The sequence below is a fragment of the Schistocerca americana genome, chromosome 5 (genome assembly GCF_021461395.2).
Source record: "Schistocerca americana isolate TAMUIC-IGC-003095 chromosome 5, iqSchAmer2.1, whole genome shotgun sequence".
Lineage (NCBI taxonomy): Eukaryota > Metazoa > Arthropoda > Insecta > Orthoptera > Acrididae > Schistocerca > Schistocerca americana.
Window position 1 is genome coordinate 672,215,486 of NC_060123.1, and position 18,790 is coordinate 672,234,275.

At 42.9% G+C, this 18,790-nt stretch overlaps 1 protein-coding gene and 1 pseudogene across 1 annotated transcript in view; one reads left to right on the top strand and one right to left on the bottom strand.

Moving 5' to 3' along the window:
- Positions 1 to 18,790, bottom strand: part of LOC124616627 (peptidyl-alpha-hydroxyglycine alpha-amidating lyase 2-like) — a 184,607-nt gene that overhangs the window by 107,926 nt on the left and 57,891 nt on the right. The window contains exon 3 of the mRNA XM_047144952.1: positions 6,996 to 7,194. Within this exon, the coding sequence (XP_047000908.1) occupies positions 6,996 to 7,194 (199 nt within the window). The remainder of the gene's footprint in view (positions 1 to 6,995; positions 7,195 to 18,790) is intronic.
- On the top strand, positions 15,474 to 15,591 carry LOC124617452 (annotated as a pseudogene).

Genomic DNA, 18,790 nt, shown 5'->3' on the forward strand with positions numbered 1-18,790 from the left:
ACTAGCCTTTTACAAACTTTAAACAGGCCTATGATAGTGTTAGAAGGAAAAAGCTACATGACACCTTAATGGAGATGGAATTCCCAAGTAAACTTATCAGACTGGTACAAATGACCCTCACCAGCATAAAATGCCAGGTAAAAGTGGAAGGAAAACTTTCTAAAGAATTTGAGGTGGACCAAGGTTTTTGACAGGGTGATGTATTATCCACGCTACTCTTCAGCATAGTGTTGGAGAGAGTGATGCGAAGGGAGGAGATGGATAACCGAGGTGGCACTCTGTTTAACCGTTTGCACCAAAATCTAGCTTATGCCGATGATGTGAGTATGCTGTCTAGAAGTTTGGAAGAAATGGAAGAAGGACTTGGCAGCCTGGAAAAGGAGGCAGAACAGTTGGGACTTAGAGGAAACAACACAAAAAAAGCAGTATCTCTTTGCTTCCAGGAAACATGCTGTTGTTGAAGAGAAATATATTAAGTTGAACAGAGGCAATTACGAGAGATGTGAAAAGTTCCAATACCTGGGGGGTGCTGGTTACGGAGGAAAGCAGAATAAGAGAAAAATAAAATCTGGGATTGCTGCATGAAATAGAGCTTACTGGGCCCTGATTAAGATCCTTCAGTCACGTAGCCTGAGCAGAAAACAGAACTATGACCGTCTATCGAACAGTCATAAGACTGGTGGTAATATATGGCTCAGAAACATGGACAATGACTGTAGCAGGAGCTCTTGAGAAGATGGGAGAGGAAAATATTATGAAAGATTTTTGGAGCCGTGTATGCAGTGGGGCAATGGAGGATAAGGAAAACAAGGAATTAGAAGAACTGCATAGAAATCCTGACTTGGTGACTGAAATTAAGTGTAACAGACTGAGATGGCTGGGGTAGAGCGAATGTCGGAGGATCGAGCTGTCAAGAAGGTTTACACAGGAAATCCAGGTGGCAAAAGGAGCAAAAGGAGTCCCCGGAAACGATGGCTGGAAGATGTGGAAAATTATTTGAGAAAGATTGGAGTCAGGAGATGGGGGAAACGAGCAGAAAATCGTCAGCATTGGGCTGTGACCATCAGAGAGGCCAATTCCCTACATGGGCTGTAGAGACAAGGAGTAAGTAAGTAAGTTTGGCGACCACCTGCACACCGCAGAATAAAACATTTCACGCTGAACGTAAGCGCGTAATGACAGTGTTACCAGCTACGTGCAATACACGCTGTCGATTTATTTGACATTGCAATGCAATTTCGTACACACGTAAATAAAATAAACAGTTTACTATCACTGATTTGATAACTGCCCAAATCACATAACGTAATTTTGTCTTCCAAAAAAATAACTTTGCCCTTCATTTAAACACGTGTTCAAACTGTTGACGACGGACTGAAAAGCACTGGCGATTCGACAACACGTATCGTCTGGCATAGTTGGGATTTCGTCATAGACCATCTTTGACTGCTGCCCAAAGGATGAAACCAAGAATAGTCAAGTAGTTCGAACTCGTAGGCCATTTGAAAATAGAATTTCGTCCTACCCAACGTTCGTGAAAGTTCTCATTCAATATTTGCGTTGAAAATATTTAGTCAGGCAGCAGTAGCCGACCGAGACAGACGCAGCAATAGGGAAGTAGCCGCTTTTGTGTCATTTACGAGTTCCTAACCAGGAGCGAATTTTATTGTATCATCTGTGTGCTTTAATAGTTTGGTTTCTTGTGTTTCTTCATGTAAATTTAATGTATAATAGCCACAGTTGTCGCGTTTTCGTTTGCGTTGGAAAATAAACCGATTTTGTGACGTATTACAAGTTCATAATCAGGGGTAAATTATTTAGTTTCATCTGAGTGCTTCGGTAGTTATGTTTTCGAATATCTGCGTATTACTAGACACAGTTCGTGCGTTTCTGTTAGGGTCTAGAGTAGAGTTGCACAGCACGTGCCGATAGTCCGTTTATCTGCATAGTTCAGTTTTCCACGCTCTTTGGTATGGACAGGGGCTGCGATTGTTGTGTGCGGATGCGAGCCGAGTTGGTGACACTTCGCTCTCAGCTTCAGGCTGTGATGGCTTCTGTTACACAGCTTGAGGCTGCAGTGGATTAGCACCATTGTTGTGGGCCGGCCATAGGGATCCAACGGACGTCCAGCACGCCAAAGTCCTTCGATCGCTCCTCACCTGTGGCCAACCCAGTTACTGCTCGCACTGAGGCTGACCCTTCACCTGTGCTCGAGTGGGAGGTCGCCCCAGGGCGTAGCAGGCGGCGAAAGACTTCCCAGGCGGCCGCACGTAAGGACTCTCAGGTTTGTCTGACAATCCGGTTCCAGGTGCTGTCTGTGGCTGACACTGTCGCTGAGCCAGATGCTGTCGCCTGTCGTGTTTCAGAGGAAACCACTCAGCCTGCAAGTTCCAGGCAACCGCAGAGGGTGAGATCATTGGTAGTTGGGAGCTCCAACGTTAGGAGTGTTATGGGGCCCCTTAGGGACTTGGCTGACAAGAAGGGTAAGAAAACCAATATGCACTCCGTGTGCATACCGGGTAGAGACATTCCAGATGTGGAAAGGGTCCTCCCAGATGCCATGAAGAGCACAGGGTGAAGCCAACTGCAGGTGGTTGCTCACGTCGGTACCAATGATGTGTGTCACTTTGAATCAGAAGAGATTCTCTGTGGTTTCAAGCGGCTAACAGAAGTGGTAAAGACTGCCAGTTTTACTTGCAAGATGAAAGCAGAGCTGACCATTTGCAGCATAGTCGACAGGACCGATTGCGGACCTCTGGTAAAGAGCCGAGTAGGCTGCAGATTCCTCGACTTACGCCAGAGGATGGCTGGGTTTCGGGTTCCGCTGAATAGGTCAGGTGTTCACTATACGCAGGAGACGGCTACACGGGTAGCAGGGGCTGTGTGGCGTGGACTGAGCTGTTTTTTTAGGTACGAGGGTCTCGGGAAAACACAAGAAGGGCTTCAGTCACAAAGGATGCAGGCTGAACACAGGAAGATCGTAGATACAGGAACCATTGGTACAACAGTTGTAAAGTGTCGTAGCTGTGTTGCGAAAGTACCAGAGCTCCAAGCGCTAATAGAAAGCACTGATGCTCAAATCGTTATAGGCACTGAAAGCTGGCTAAAGCCGGATATAAGCTCAGCCGAAATTTTTGCGAAGAACCTAACGGTGTTCCGAAAGGATAGGCTAAACACGCTTGTTACTGTCAGAAGTAGTTTATCTTGTCGCGAAGTTGAAGTAGATACTTTGGTTGGTTGGTTGGTTTGGGGAAGGAGACCAGACAGCGAGGTCATCGGTCTCATCGGATTAGGGAAGGACGGGGAAGGAAGTCGGCCGTGCCCTTTCAAAGGAACCATCCCAGCATTTGCCTGGAGCGATACAGGGAAATCACGGAAAACCTAAATCAGGATGGCCGGACGCGGGATTGAACCGTCGTCCTTCCGAATGCGAGTCCAGTGTTTAACCACTGCGCCACCCCGCTCGGTAAGTAGAGACTTCCTGTGAGTTAGTATGGGCAGAGGTCATTGTTGGCAACCGGAATAAAATAATAATTGGATCCTTTTATCGACCTCCCAGTTCAGATGATACAATCGCTGAAAGGTTCAAAGAAAACTTGAGCTTGATTTCAAACACGCACCCGACTCATGCGATAATAGTTGGTGGTGCCTTTAATTTACCCCCGATATGATGGCGAAAATACATTTTTAATTCCGGAGGTACGCACAAAATATCATCCGAAATAGTGCTAAACGCATTCTCTGAAAAATATTTCGAGCAGCTAATTCAGGAGCCCAAGCGAATAGTAAACGGTTGTGAAAACACGCTTGACCTCTTAGCGACAAATAATCCTGAGTTCATAACCAGCATCAAAACCGATACTGGGATTAGTGAATACAGGGTTGTCGTAGCGATATTGAATATTGTAATTTCCAAATCCTCAAAAAATAAGCGAAAAATGTACCTACTCAAAAAAGCAGATAAAACTTCACTTGACGCCTTCCTGGGAGATAATCTCCACTCATTCAAGTTAATAATATAAGTGTAGACCAGATGTGGATTGAATTAAAAGAAATAGTATCGGCAGCAGTTGAGAGATTTATACCAAATAAATTAACAAACGACGGAGCTGATCCTCCTTGGTACACAAAACGGGTTAGAAAAAGGTTTCAGAAACAACGAAAGAAACATGTCAAATTTAAACAGACGCAAAATCCCCAAGATTGGCTATCTTTTACAGAAGCTCGAAATTTAGCGCGGACTTCAATGCGAGATACCTATAACAGTTTCCACAACGAAACTTTGTCTCGAAACCGGGCAGAAAATCCAAAGAGATTCTGGTCGTATGTGAAGTGTGTTAGCGGCAAGAAACAATCAATGCCTTCTCTGCGCGATAGCGATGGAGATCCTATGGAAGACAGTGCTGCCAACGCAGATTTACTAAACACAGCCTTCCGAAATGCCTTCACAAAAGAAGACGAAGTAAATATGCCAGAATTCGAATCGAGAACAGCTGCCAACATGAGTAACGAAGAAGTAAATAACCTCGGAGTAGTGAAGCAACTTAAATCACTTAATAAAAGCAAGTCTTCTGGTCCTGACAGTATACCAATTAGGTTCGTTTCGGAGTATGCTGATGCATTAGCTCCATACTCAACAATCATATACAACCGTTCGCTCGACGAAAGATCCGTACCCAAAGACTGGAAATTTGCACAGGTCACACCAATATTCAAGAAAGTTAGTAGGAGTAATCCACTAAATTACAGGCCCATATCGTTAACGTCGATATGCAGCAGGATTTTTGAACATATATTGTGTTCAAACATTATGAATTACCTCTAAGAAAACTGTCAATTGACACAGTCAACATGGGTTTAGAAAACATCGTTTCTGTGAAACACAACTATCTCTCTATTCACGTGAAGTGTTGAGTGCTATTGACAAGGGATTGCAGATCGATTCCATATTTCTGGATTTCCGGAAGGCTTTTAACAATGTACCACACAAGAGGCTTGTAGTGAAACTGCGTGCTTATGGAACCAGTTATGTGACTGGATTTGTGATTTCCTGTCAGAGAGGTCACAGTTTGTAGTAATTGACGGAACGTCATCGAGTAAAACAGATTTCTGACGTTCTCCAAGGTAGTGTTATAGGCCCTTTGCTGTTCCTTATCTATATAAACGATTCTGGAGACAATCTGAGCAGCTGTCTTCGGTTGTTTACAGATGACGCTGTCGTTTATCGACTAATAAAGTCATCAGAAGATCAAAACAAACTGCAAAAAGATTTAGAAAAGATATCTGAATGGTGCGAAAAGTGGCAGTTGATCTTAAATAACGAAGAGTGTGAGGTCATCCACATGAGTGCTAAAAGGAACTCGTTAAAATTCGGTTACACAAAAAATTAGTCTAATCTAAAAGCCGTAAATTCAACTAAATACCTAGGTATTACAATAACGAACAACTTAAATTGGAAGGAACGCATAGAAAATGTTGTGGGGAAGGCTAACCAAAGACTGCGTTTTATTGACAGAACACAGTAAATGTAACAGACCTACTACGGAGACTGCCTACACTACGCTTGTCCGTCCTCTTTTAGAATACTGCTGCGCGGTGTGGGATCCTTACCAGATAGGACTGACGGAGTACATCGAAAAAGTTCAAAGAAAGGCAGCACGTTTTGTATTATCGCGAAATATGGGAGAGAGTCTCACAGAAATGATACAGGATTTGGGCTGTAAATCATTAAAAGAAAGGCGTTTTTCGCTGCGACGGAATCTTCTCACGAAATTCCAATCACCAACTTTCTCCTCCGAATGCGAAAATATTTTGTTGACACCGACCTACATAGGGAGGAACGATCACCACGATAAAATGAGGGAAATCAGAGCTCGTACAGAAAAATATAGGTGTTTATTCTTTCCGCGCGCTATACGAGACTGGAATAATAGAGAATTGCGTAGGTGGTTCGATGAACCCTCTGCCAGGCACTTGAATGTGATTTGCAGAGTATCCATGTAGATGTAGATCGTGTTGCAGCCACATATATTGTCGAATATCCAGTATTTTAGAATAGGACGAGATCACGTTCAGAATCTGTGTAAACAACTTCTGGTCACTGGCGTATCTCCGAAGGACAAGAGAGCTTGTGACACAAGATCTCGCACATATGGTGACAGAAGGAGGTCTGTGGAACATTTTATTGAATCGTTAAAACCAATTGAGAAACACTACTGTAGGGGGAAAAATATTGACGTGCAATATTTAAGTATTGACCTTTCAGTTTCCCAATTATACAAAATGTACAACGAAAAACCTGACAAGCATATGCCCGTGACTATTAATACTTTCGAAATGTGTTTCATAATGATTACAATATTGCATTTGGATTTCCTGCCACAGATGTCTGTTCTTTTTGCTTATGTTTCAAAGAGCAACTAAAACAGTATCGAAATCTGAAGGAAAACGACGAGTTGAAGGCCAAGCTTATCATACATAAGCTGAAAGCAGACGCCTTTTCCAAACAATTTCGCAGCGAAACAGAATGGGAGAGAATTCTGAACTTTGATTGCCAAAAGAAATTTGATTCCCCCGAAGCGGGGAATGGAGGAAGTACAGTACATACTGACGAAACTAAAATGAGCTGTAACATGGAAAGTAAGCGTTTCCGGACACATGTCCACATAACGTATTTTCTTTCTTTGTGTGTGAGGAATGTTTCCTGAAAGTCTGGCCGTACCTTCTTGTAACACCCTGTATATCCGAATACTTTTGATCAGATAGTGTACGGGCTGGGGAAACTGTCTGACATTAGCCCACCTAAATGTCAAGCTTAATTCCAGAACAAGGTCTGACTGTATCGCAATCAAGTAAAACGCTCAGCTTCTGAGTAAGCGATAGGGTCCCTCGCTCTCCAACGCAACAGCTGCCTTCATTCAACTGCGTGTGTATTCTTTGGACTTGGACGAGACTAAGGTGGTGGTGGAATGGAGCCGGTGCTACAGTTAGGTTACCTTGAGCGCCTGGTGGAGGGCGACATCGGTGACCCAGACGTGGCCCCTGGGGTCGACGGTGAGGCCGTGCGGCAGGTAGAACAGCCCGCGGCCCCAGGAGCGCTTGAGCCGGCCGCTGTGCGCGTCCAGCGTCAGGACGGCGTCCACCGCGATGGGGCCCTCCGCCCGCCGCTGGTAGTGCGTCGTCGAGTTGAACGCCCTGCCGCAACACGCACACCACCCACACTGCACTAAACGCCCCCATCGATGACGCATACGAAGCGCGGGAACAATCACTACGTAAACTAGTCTGTGCGGATAGTTTGTAAGTAGGCTGTTTAGGTTTTTTTATTGGTAACGCCACGTAGCGCTCTGCATGAAAATCACTGGCTGTGCTGTGTGCGGTCTGTGGCTGGTTTGCATTGTTGTTTGATATTGTAGTGTTGGGCAGCTGGATGTGAACAGCGCGTAGCGTTGCGCAGTTGGAGGTGAGCCGCCAGCAGTGGTGGATGTGGGGGGAGAGATGGCGGAGTTTTGAGAGCGGATGATCTGGACGTGTGTCTATCAGAGACAGTAAATTTGTAAGACTGGATGTCATGAATATATATATATATATATATATATATATATATATATATATATATATATATATAGGGTGAGTCACCTACATCTAGATCTACATCCATACTCCGCAAGCCACCTGACGGTGTGTGGCGGAGGGTACCGCTGGATATATTTCGTGAACCATATCAAATACTGACGAATCGATTCCACAGACCGAACGTGAGGAGAAGGGCTAGTGTAATTGGTTAATACAAACCATAAAAAAATGCACGGAAGTATGTTTTTTAACATAAACCTACGTTTTTTTAAATGGAACCCCGTTAGTTTTGTTAGCCCATCTGAACATATAAACAAATACGTAATCAGTGCCGTTTGTTGCATTGTAAAGTGTTAATTACATCGGCGATATTGTAACCTAAAGTTGACGCTTAAGTACCACTCCTCCGCTGTTCGATCGTGTGTATCGGAGAGCACCGAATTACGTAGGGATCCAAAGGGAACGGTGATGGACCTTAGGTACAGAAGAGACTGGAACAGCACATTACGTCCACATGCTAGCACCTTTTTATTGGTCTTTTTCACTGACGCACATGTACATTACCATGAGGTGTGAGGTACACGTACACACCTCGTTTCCGTTTTCAATTACAGAGTGGAATAGAGTGTGTCCCGACATGTCAGGCCAATAGATGTTCAATGTGGTGGCCATCATTTGCTGCACACAATTGCAATCTCTGGCGTAATGAATGTCGTACAAGCCGCAGTACATCTGGTGTAATGTCGCCGCAGGCTGCCACAATACGTTGTTTCATATCCTCTGGGGTTGTAGGCACATCACGGTACACATTCTCCTTTAACGTACCCCACAGAAAGAAGTCCAGAGGTGTAAGATCAGGAGAACGGGCTGGCCAATTTATGCGTCCTCCACGTCCTATGAAACAGCCGTCGAACATCCTGTCAAGGGTCAGCCTAGTGTTAATTGCGGAATGTGCAGGTGCACCATCATGCTGATACCACATACGTCGACGCGTTTCCAGTGGGACATTTTCGAGCAACGTTGGCAGATCATTCTGTAGAAACGCGATGTATGTTGCAGTGCTCTCCGATACACACGATCGAACAGCGGAGGAGTGGTACTCAAGCGTCAACTTTAGGTTACAATATCTCCGGATGTAATTAATATTTTACAATGCAACAAACGGCACTGATTACGTATTTGTTCATATGTTCGGATGTGCTAACAAAACTAACGTGGTTCCATTTGAAAAAACGTAGGTTTGCGTTAAAAAACATTTTTGTATGGTTTGTATTAAACAATTACACCAGCCCCTCTCCTCACGTTCGGTCTGTGGAATCGGTTCGTCAGTATTTGATGTGGTTTACGAAATATATCCAGCGGTAACGTTAGGTGACTCACCCTGTATATATATATATTATCACTATATATATATATATATATATATATATATATATATATATATATATATATAATGACTTTTGAACACTATTGAGGTAAATACATTGTTTGTTCTCTATCAAAATCTTTCATTTGCTAAGTATGCCTATCAGTAGTTAGTGCCTTCAGTAGTTAGAATCTTTTATTTAGCTGGCAGTATTGGCGTTCGCTGTATTGCAGTAGTTCGAGTAACGAAGATTTTTGTGAGGTAAGTCATTCATAAATTTTTCTAAGGGGACGTTTCAAGTTGTCATCTGTAAGTGCACGATTTTCAGCATATCAAATATCAGTGGCACTCCCCAAGGTGTGACCATCCCTACTGTCCTTTGTACACTTTCTGTATCCACTTCTAGCTTAGTACCCACTGCTTAACAATGTGGTATCCATGGATTTTTCTTTGTGTCTCTGTGTGTGCGTCTGTGTGTATGTCTCTTTAATCGAATTTTATGTTATTCACAAATTGCAACACCTTCTAAACTTGACAGGCTAATGAAAGCCATAGAAGAATGATCTTTCCAGAATGTACTTCTACATTTCAAAGGTTTTGTTCACCACCCCCTTTGCGTGCGTGTGGTGACATTTCCATAGACAATTTCATTCCCCAACACTTTTGTAAGAGGTCCATGACTAAGGAATTTATTGCTAGCGCACTCGAGCGGATGTAATTTCGGTGGATTGCTCACGCGCTGCCTGCGATGTGTAAGCTATAAGAGAATGTCAGACCAAAGAGCACTGTTGGCTGCAATAGGAACTGTGTGGCAGTAGGAGTAAGTTGTAGCTAGCAGTCTGGTGTATCGAGTTGCCTGGGCCGGTCGTGGGGAACAATGGCAGTGCCTGAGCGATGTAGTATAAGGTAAAAGCAGCCTCGCGGATATGTACTACTGTTATATCAAGTCCCATGTAAATGTTTTTAAAAAATCTCTTAATAATAATCTTTCTTATAAAAATTAACCTTTGGCAATCATTCATCTCAATTTAAAGAATTTACTGATTTCTCCAATCCATAGTCATCCCGATTATTGTAAAGAAAAATCAGTTGTTTCCTTTTATACATGATAAATCTATCGGCCAACATTGCATTGGGCTGTGCCATAAAAGTTTCTTATAGGAGCAGATATATATGCGTTATCCGGCGACCTTATTGAGGTAAGAATTTTCAATTTATTCAGAATGATCTTTCATGGCCATGACGCAGCGCTGCTAACGTCCAAAATTTACCAGTAAATTCACAGTAAATTATTGAAAGGTTATAAGTGAGCCACAATTTTTTTGAGAGATTAGTTACATTTTATTATTGGTAGGTTACGTAGGTTACGGAATTTATGTTTTGCGAGGTTACACTAAATGTGGATGTTATGTAATTATTTTTACACTTGGGAGGTTACACTTTCTTTATTTCTAACTGAGATGTCAAACACCAAATGTAGCTTCAAAAAAGCTTTAGTAGTTCTTTAATAATGACATACTTTCAAAATAACCTTTCACCCACTATTTTACCTCCTTACGGATTAAATTTCCAAAATAGCTGAAACGCGTATTTCTTTATTTCCGATCGAGAACCAGATACCAATTTTTGTAGGTCTAGCTTCAAAACTGCCTTAGTAGCGACATATTTTCAAAAACTCTTTCACCCTATTTCACCTGCTTGGGGTATGAATTTTGAAATATCCCTTTTTAAACGACGTCTGCAGTATAAGACCAACGCCCTCTCCAAATAGAAAGTTTGTATGCTTAGCGGTTTGGATTGGACGTTGATGGATCAGTCAGGATATTGCCTTTTATATATGAAAAAGGAGCTTTGACCACAGGTTTAAACATAAAGTATGATTACTGTAAGAACTAGAGAGTGAAGCCAAATCTTTCGAAGGGGCGAATGCTTACCGTCTTCGTAAATGTGAGGCGAATCACAAATTAAATGTGGTCTTTGAAAATGTCTCTCTGGAACATGACCCATACCCAAAATACTTGGTGAGTTAGGACTGGGCCCCTTACCTTTGAGAACCCTTAGAAAATATAGGACAAGAAGTGAAAGCCAGAACTGATATTATTAGAAAACTAGCTGGGTCAGGATGTGGTGCAAACGCATTTACTCTTTGCACTGATACACTGGTCTCGCCTTACCCTACTGTTGGGTAATGGAATTGCAGTTAACATGCTCACAAAGTCGAGGTTAAACTAAATCAAGCAGTGAGAGTAAACAGTGGCAATACTAAATCAACACTACTTCTTTGATTGTATGTATTACGTAATGTTGCGCCATCGCCAATCAGAGAGAAGCAGCAACTCTAAGAAAATTCCAGAAGTGTATTACTCATCAGAATTCACTTCTGTACAATAACTACAGTATACAGCCCCAAGCAGACTTAAATCCAGAAAACCGCCCAGTTGACGCAAAACGCGCCTCTTGTACGCCCGCCAAAGATGGAAACAGTTCTGGCAGAAGTTTCCTCCAGCTAATTCTCGCCTTATTGCTGATCCTAGTAAACGTCTGAACAGATCCGGTCTTCTTAGGAAACTGTGGAGAGCTCTGAATCGATTCTGTACAGGGAATGGCGGAACGGTGCCTGCTTGTATGAGTGTGAGTTCCTGTGCAAATTGCGCAGTAACTGAATGCGGACTGTTTACTACAGGAATTTCCTGTTGGACGCTACTGAACTGTATTTGCTGACACCAAGATCTGTGGTCTGCTTGAAAGACATACACATAACTTTTTTGTTCGTTTATATCATGTATTCTTTATGTACATTTATTCATTTACATATAAAGTCATTGCATAAGAACTCAAAATGACCATGTAAGCCATACAAATAATAATATCCCCTGTTAGCCTTATTTTCTGTCTTCGCTTCACAAGTGAGCAATATTCTAATATAGGTAGCACGAGTCTTTTTTAAGTAATCTTATTATTACATTTTCCCAGTATCCTACCAATAAACCATACTTTCAAACCCGCTTTACCTACGATTGAGTTTATGATATCATTACACGTCATATCCATACAAATCATCATTGCACCGGAGTATTTCTCTATGCTGACCGAACCATAAGTGACTTACTGATACTGTAGTCACAGAAAAGAACGTTTTTCGTTTCTTGATGAGCATAATATTACATTTCTGAATATTTAAAGTAAGTTACTTATTTCTGCATTATATAGAAATTTTACCAATAGCTGAATATTTGTGCAGCTTTTCTTTCAGGCAATATTTCATTAAGGATAAACGTTATGTATGATAAGTCTCAGGTTACTACACACATCAAAAAAAGTTTGGCATCACCCTGGGTTCCATAACTCCTGAAGATAGACGTTGACACAGTCCCTTTGACTGTTCAGAGATGACGCTAAACCCGCCCAAATATGCAAACAAGCATGCATGAGCAGCGCCTATTAAACAGGGGGGCCGACAGCAGATCAGTTCCAGTCATTCCACCAGGCAGGAGGTACACGGCTCGTGTTGCCTGATGTTCAACCATGCCTAGACGCTCAATACCGCGGTTCGATCGCGTCCGCATTGTTACATTGTGCCAGGAAGGGCTCTCAACAAGAGTCCAGGCGTCTCGAAGTGAACCGAAGCGATGTTGTTCGGACAAGGAGAAGACACAGAGAGACAGGAACTGCCGATGACATGCCTCGCTCAGGCCGCCCAAGGGCTACTACTGCAGTGGATGACCGCTACCCAAGGATTATGGCTCGAAGGAACCCAGACAGCAACGCCACCATGTTGAATAATACTTTTCGTGCAGCCTCGGGACGTCGTGTTACGACTCAAACTGTGAGCAACAGGCTGCATGATGCGCAACTACACTCCCGACGTCCATGGCTTTGCAACCACGACACCGGTACAGATGGGCCCAACAACATGCCGAATGGACCGCTCAGGATTGGCATCACGTTCTCTTCACCGATGGGTGTCGCATATGCCTTCAACCAGACAATCGTAGGAGACGTGTTTGGAGGCAATCCGGTCAGCCTGAACGCCTTAGACACACTGTCTAGCGAGTGTAACAACCTGGAGGTTCCCTGCTGTTTAGGGATGGCATTATCTGGGGCCGACATACGCCGCTGGTGGTCATGGAAGGCGCCGTAATGGCTGTACGATACGCGAATGCCATCCTCCGACCGATAGTGCAACCGTATCGGCAGCATATTGGCGAGGCATTCGTCTTCATGGACGACAATTCGCGCCCCCATCGTGCACATCTCACATCTTGTGAATGACTTCCTTCAAGATAACGACATAGCTCGACTAGAGTGGCCAGTATGTTCTCGAGATATGAACTCCATCGAACATGCCTGGGGTATATTGAAAAGGGATCTTTACGGACGACGTGATCCACCAACCACTCTGAGGTATCTACGCCGAATCGCTGTTGAGTCGTGGGACAATCTGGACCAACAGTGCCTTGATGAACTTGTGGGTAGTATGTCACGACGAATACAGGCAAGCATCAATGCAAGAGGACGTGCTACTGGGTGTTAGAGGTACCGGTATCTACAGCAATCTGGACCACCACCTGTGGAGGTGTTGCTGTATGGTGGTAGAACATGCAATTTGTGGTTTTCATGAGCAATAAAAAGGGCGGAAATGATGTTTATGTTGATCTCTATTCCAGTTTACTGTGTAGGTTCCGGAACTCTAGGAACTGAGGTGATGTAAAACTTTTTTTGATGTGTGTAGTTATAATTTCTGCAATGCCATTATCATAGAACACGACCAGCAACCATATCAACATTCTTCCCTGAGGCACACTTAACGCGATTTATATATCTGTCGACGAGTCTCCACTCAAGGTAACATGCTGCCTCCCCTACCAAGAAATCCTCAGTCGAGACAGAAATATCTTTTGATACTCAGTACCGTACCTTCATTCATAAGCATTAGTGTTGTAACACCTATAACGAAGGTACGATAATCATGGAGTATCAAACGAAATTCGCGTCTCGATTGAGGATATCTTGGTAGGAAGGATGCAGCATGTTAGTTAGAAAGTCATCGACGGGAACGAACACAGAAACAGCGATCATTTTAACTCAGCAATTCGTCACATGTGTTAAGGTAAGCATCTGTGGAGAACTCATTGTGGCAGTTGCTCAAAAATAAATTTAAAGCATTTGTAAGTTGTCCAGTTGTCCACTGAAAGTTTGCAGAATTTAAGATGTTCCTTATTCTTAAGCTAAATAGCAATAATTAAAAAATAGCTGGAACACTGTCAAATATTCAGAACGACTCAGCAAAAAATGTGTACGAAATGATTTTAGAAAAGAAAATACTACACGTTGCAGCCTTTGATACTGTGGGCAAAAAGCAACCCACCCGAATCGGTGCGAATGACGAGTGATAGAACAATACACTTGAAAGAATAGTGGAAGGGAAAGAGATAGCGTAACGCCAATGGATAATCAAAAAATCTAACGGATGTCTTGGTGTTTATAAGGCAAAGACTAAAGATGCCTAACAAATAAAGGGAGGGAGCTGGAGACGACGTAGAGAGGAACAAGGGAAATTCTCGTGCAAACCAAGACAGGAAGTTCACGAAGCCTGAAGACGAAGGGAACGCAAAATACGAACAACCCTGGGATTAATCCAACAAGTTGTAGCTGTACACAATACTTCCAGTTTTCGTCAGTAACAGGTGTCACATACATCTCATAAAACAATTGTCAAAATATGACATTTGTATAAGATAAATAACATGTTGTTCAAAGGTAAATAGATTGCCCATTACACAGCTATCCAAAGGACACATAAAATGAAAAGGCAAATAACTACTATTATGACCAGTATCATCTTTGTTATACAATAACACGAAAATTTTCAATACACTGTTTTTCAGTTTAAGTTGTTCATTAAAAATGAAATTCGGATCTTTAGCATAATTTAAGATTATTAAGATCCAATATATCATTTTGAATGAACAACTTGAACTGAGAAACAAAAAAAGTATTGAAAATCTTCGTGATATCCTAGGGTAATGCTCGTTTCACAACAATTCCCGCAAACGTTACATCGGTTTGACGTCATGCACAATGTCGACTACCGGATGATCAGCTATCAACTTTGTGACAAGGAAGAACTTGGATATTATGCTCCTCTGTTTACTGGCAGCAATTTAAGCTGTCCTCTTAGGTTCCTGCCGAACCACACATTCGGGAGTCGTTATATTATTCGGCAATAAAGAGACAAATATTTGTGAGAAGAAAAAAATGCTAACTTTATTGCAACTCGTTTCAGTCACAGCATTTAAGGCTGTACTCTTAGGTTCCAGCCAAACAACACATTCGTAAATAGCCTCACATTCGTAAATAAACAGCGAAATGTTTTTGACAAGGTGTTTTAATGCTGAACGTTTCACTCGAGCAATTCAAACTGTCCTCTTAGCTCCCTGCCTAACCATACACTCGAAAGGCTGCATGTATTCGGAAATAAAGAGCCAAATATTTGTGAGAAGGAAGAATATGAATTTTATTGTTGTTCGTTACCAACGGTCTTGCCGCATTGGTAACACCGGTTCCCGTCAGATAACCAAAGTTAAGCGTTGTCGGGCTGGGCTAGCACTGCGGTGGGTGACCATCCGGACTGCCTAGCGCTGTTGGCAAGCGGGGTGCACTCAGCCCTTGTGTGGCAAACTGAAGAACTACTTGATTGAGAAGTAGCGGCTCCGGTCACGGAAACTGACATACGGCCTGGAGAGCGGTGTGCTGATCACGTGCCCCTCCATATCCGCATCCAGTGACGATGCCTCTGAACGGCGGCCAGTCAGTACATTTAGGTCTACGTGGCCTGTTGAGGTGGAGTTTTTATTGTTGTTCTTTCAGCCGCACCAATTTAAGCTGTCCTCTTAGGTTCCTGCCTAACCACATATTCGGAAATCGTTAAATATTTATTTATTCCTTCGTTCTCAGATCAGACTGAATGTAAATAAAATCCATTACTGCAGAACATACTTGTATTAAATTCATAAGAAAGTAGAAGAACTGTAAACAATGCTAATACGAAAAAAATTGCATGTAACGGGATGCGAACCAACAACTTTCGACTCCAGAAACTACGACGTTATTCATTACGCTAATGCTTAACCTTATAATTAACTCTGGCCTTGGTTATCATATCCCATGTCGAAGGCTTCTATCGTTGATGCGTTATTAATTTAATGATAATGGTGATGTGTTTTTGATAAATTTTCAGTGCTCCGTTACACTGAAACGGTATACTGCAAATTATAAAACAAGTGTGTTTCTTTCTTAATTTGTAAATCATTGACAATAATAAGTCACTTCCAAGAGATCACTCTTATATGAAGGCATTAACCGTCGATAAAGCATCGCATGACATTCTATTATAGGAATTATTATAATAATTCATTCCAAGAATGACGTGTTTTTCTAAATCTCCAGTGAACACGCATGAGACCTTGGAAAGGCCCGTATCCAATGCTAACGAAAGTCGTTAGCCGATCATGAGGTCATCGATATTGTGTGTGACGCGAAAATGACGTCATGTTTACGGGGACTGTTGTGAAACGAGCGTTACCCCACAATGTACTCGTATTACAAAGATGATACTGGTCATTAAAGAAATTCTTTGCCATTTTTAATTTCTTAGGATAGTGTTATAATAGACACTCCACGCATCTCCCTTTACAGAACAAAATATTATTTACAATTGTAATATTTTGGCAATTGTTTGATGAGATCTATCTGACACCTGTTATTAACAAAATCTGGAAGAATTGTGTATATCTTACTACAGTTTTCAATTATCCTAGTTACGTGAAAATGTCCTATATCCATAACGCTGTACACTACTGGCCATTAAAATTGCTACACCACGAAGATGACGTGCTACAGACGCGAAATTTAACCAACACGAAGAAGATGCTGTGATATGCAAATGATTAGCTTTTCAGAGCATTCACACAAGGTTCGCGCCGGTGGCGGCACCTACAATGTGCTGACATGACGAAAGTTTCCAACCGATATCTCATACTCAAACAGCAGTTGACCGGCGTTGCCTGGTGAAACGTTGTTGTGATGCCTCGTGTAAGGAGGAGAATGCGTATCATCACGTTTCCAACTTTGATAAAGGTCGGATTGTAGCCTATCGCGATTGCGGTTTATCATATCGCGATACTGCTGCTCGCGTTGGTCGAGATTCAACGACTGTTAGCAGAATATGGAATCGGTGGGTTCAGGAAGGTAATACGGAACCCCGTGCTGGATTCCAACGGCTTCGTATCACTAGCAGTCGAGATGACAGGCATCTTATCCGCATGGATGTAACGGATCGTGCAGCCACGTCCCGATCCCTGAGTCAACAGATGGGGACTTTTACAAGGCAAAAACCATGTGCACGAACAGTTCGACGACGTTTGCAGCAGCATGGACTATCAGCTCGGAGACCATGGCTGCGGTTACCCTTGACGCTGCATCACAGACAGGAGCGCCTGCGATGGTGTACTCAACGACGAACCTGGGTGCACGAATGGCAAAACGTCATCTTTTCGGATGAATCCAGGTTCTGTTTACAGCATCATGATGATCGCATCCGCGTTTGGCGGACACATAGGAAGCGTGTATTCGTCATCGCCATACTGGCGTATCACCCAGCGTGATGGTATGGGGTGCCATTGGTTACACGTCTCGGTCACTTCTTGTTCGCATTGACGGCACTTTGAACAGTGGACGTTACATTTCACATGTGTTACGACCCGTGGCTCTACCCTTCATTCGATACCTGCGAAACCCTACTTTTCAGCCGGATAATGCACGACCGCATGTTGCATGTCCTGTATGTCCTGTATGGGCTTTTCTGGATACAAAAAATGTTCGACTGCTGCCCTGGCCAGCACATTCTCCAGACCTCTCACCAATTGAAAACGTCTGGTCAATGGTGGCCGAGCAACTGGCTCGTCACAATACGCCAGTCTTGATGAACTGTGGTATCGTGTTGAAGCTGCATGGGCAGCTGCACCTGTACACGCAATCCAAGGTCTGTTTGACTCAATGCCCAGGCGTATCAAGGCCGTTATTACGGCCAGAGGTGGTTGTTGTGGGTACTGATTTCTCAGAATCTATGCACCCAAATTGCGTGAAAATGTAATCACTTGTCAGTTCTAGTATAATATATTTGTCCAGTGAATACCCGTTTATCATCTGCATTTCTTCTTGGTGTAGCAATGTTAATGGCCAGTAGTGTCTTTACAAATGTAATATTTTGGCAATTGTTTTATGAGATCCAGCTGACACATGTTATTAACAAAAACCTGAGGTATTGTGTATATATTACTACGGTTTTCAAATAGCCTAGTCACGTGAAAGTGTCCTATATCCAGAACGTTGTATAGGTACAACAGTTACTGGAAAATGGTCTCTGATCGAAATCAGAAATAAATTATCTAGGAGCTTCGTGTGTTACAATATGTCATTTCTACAATTTATCAGAGTTATGAAACAAGAGCTATTGTTGAGACTATTCTCATATATGGTGTAGAAACGTGTAAACTGAATAATAAGTAGATAGAGAGGCTGATGACTCTGGAGATGGACGTTTGGAGAATAGTGGTTGGGTCGTGTGAAGCGTAATACAGTAAAAAATATTATGAGAGCCAGCGAGACCATAATCGAGGCGACAGAAACAGCTATTATTTGCTCAGCCATCTAGAAAGAATGGATGCCGACTGGCGACCAAGACTAATTTGGAAATTGACTCCACGGAGGGGGGGGGGGGGGCAGGAAGACAACACTCAACCTAGAAGACGGCAGGAGCGTGTGTGTGAGACAGTCTCCAGCAAGGTG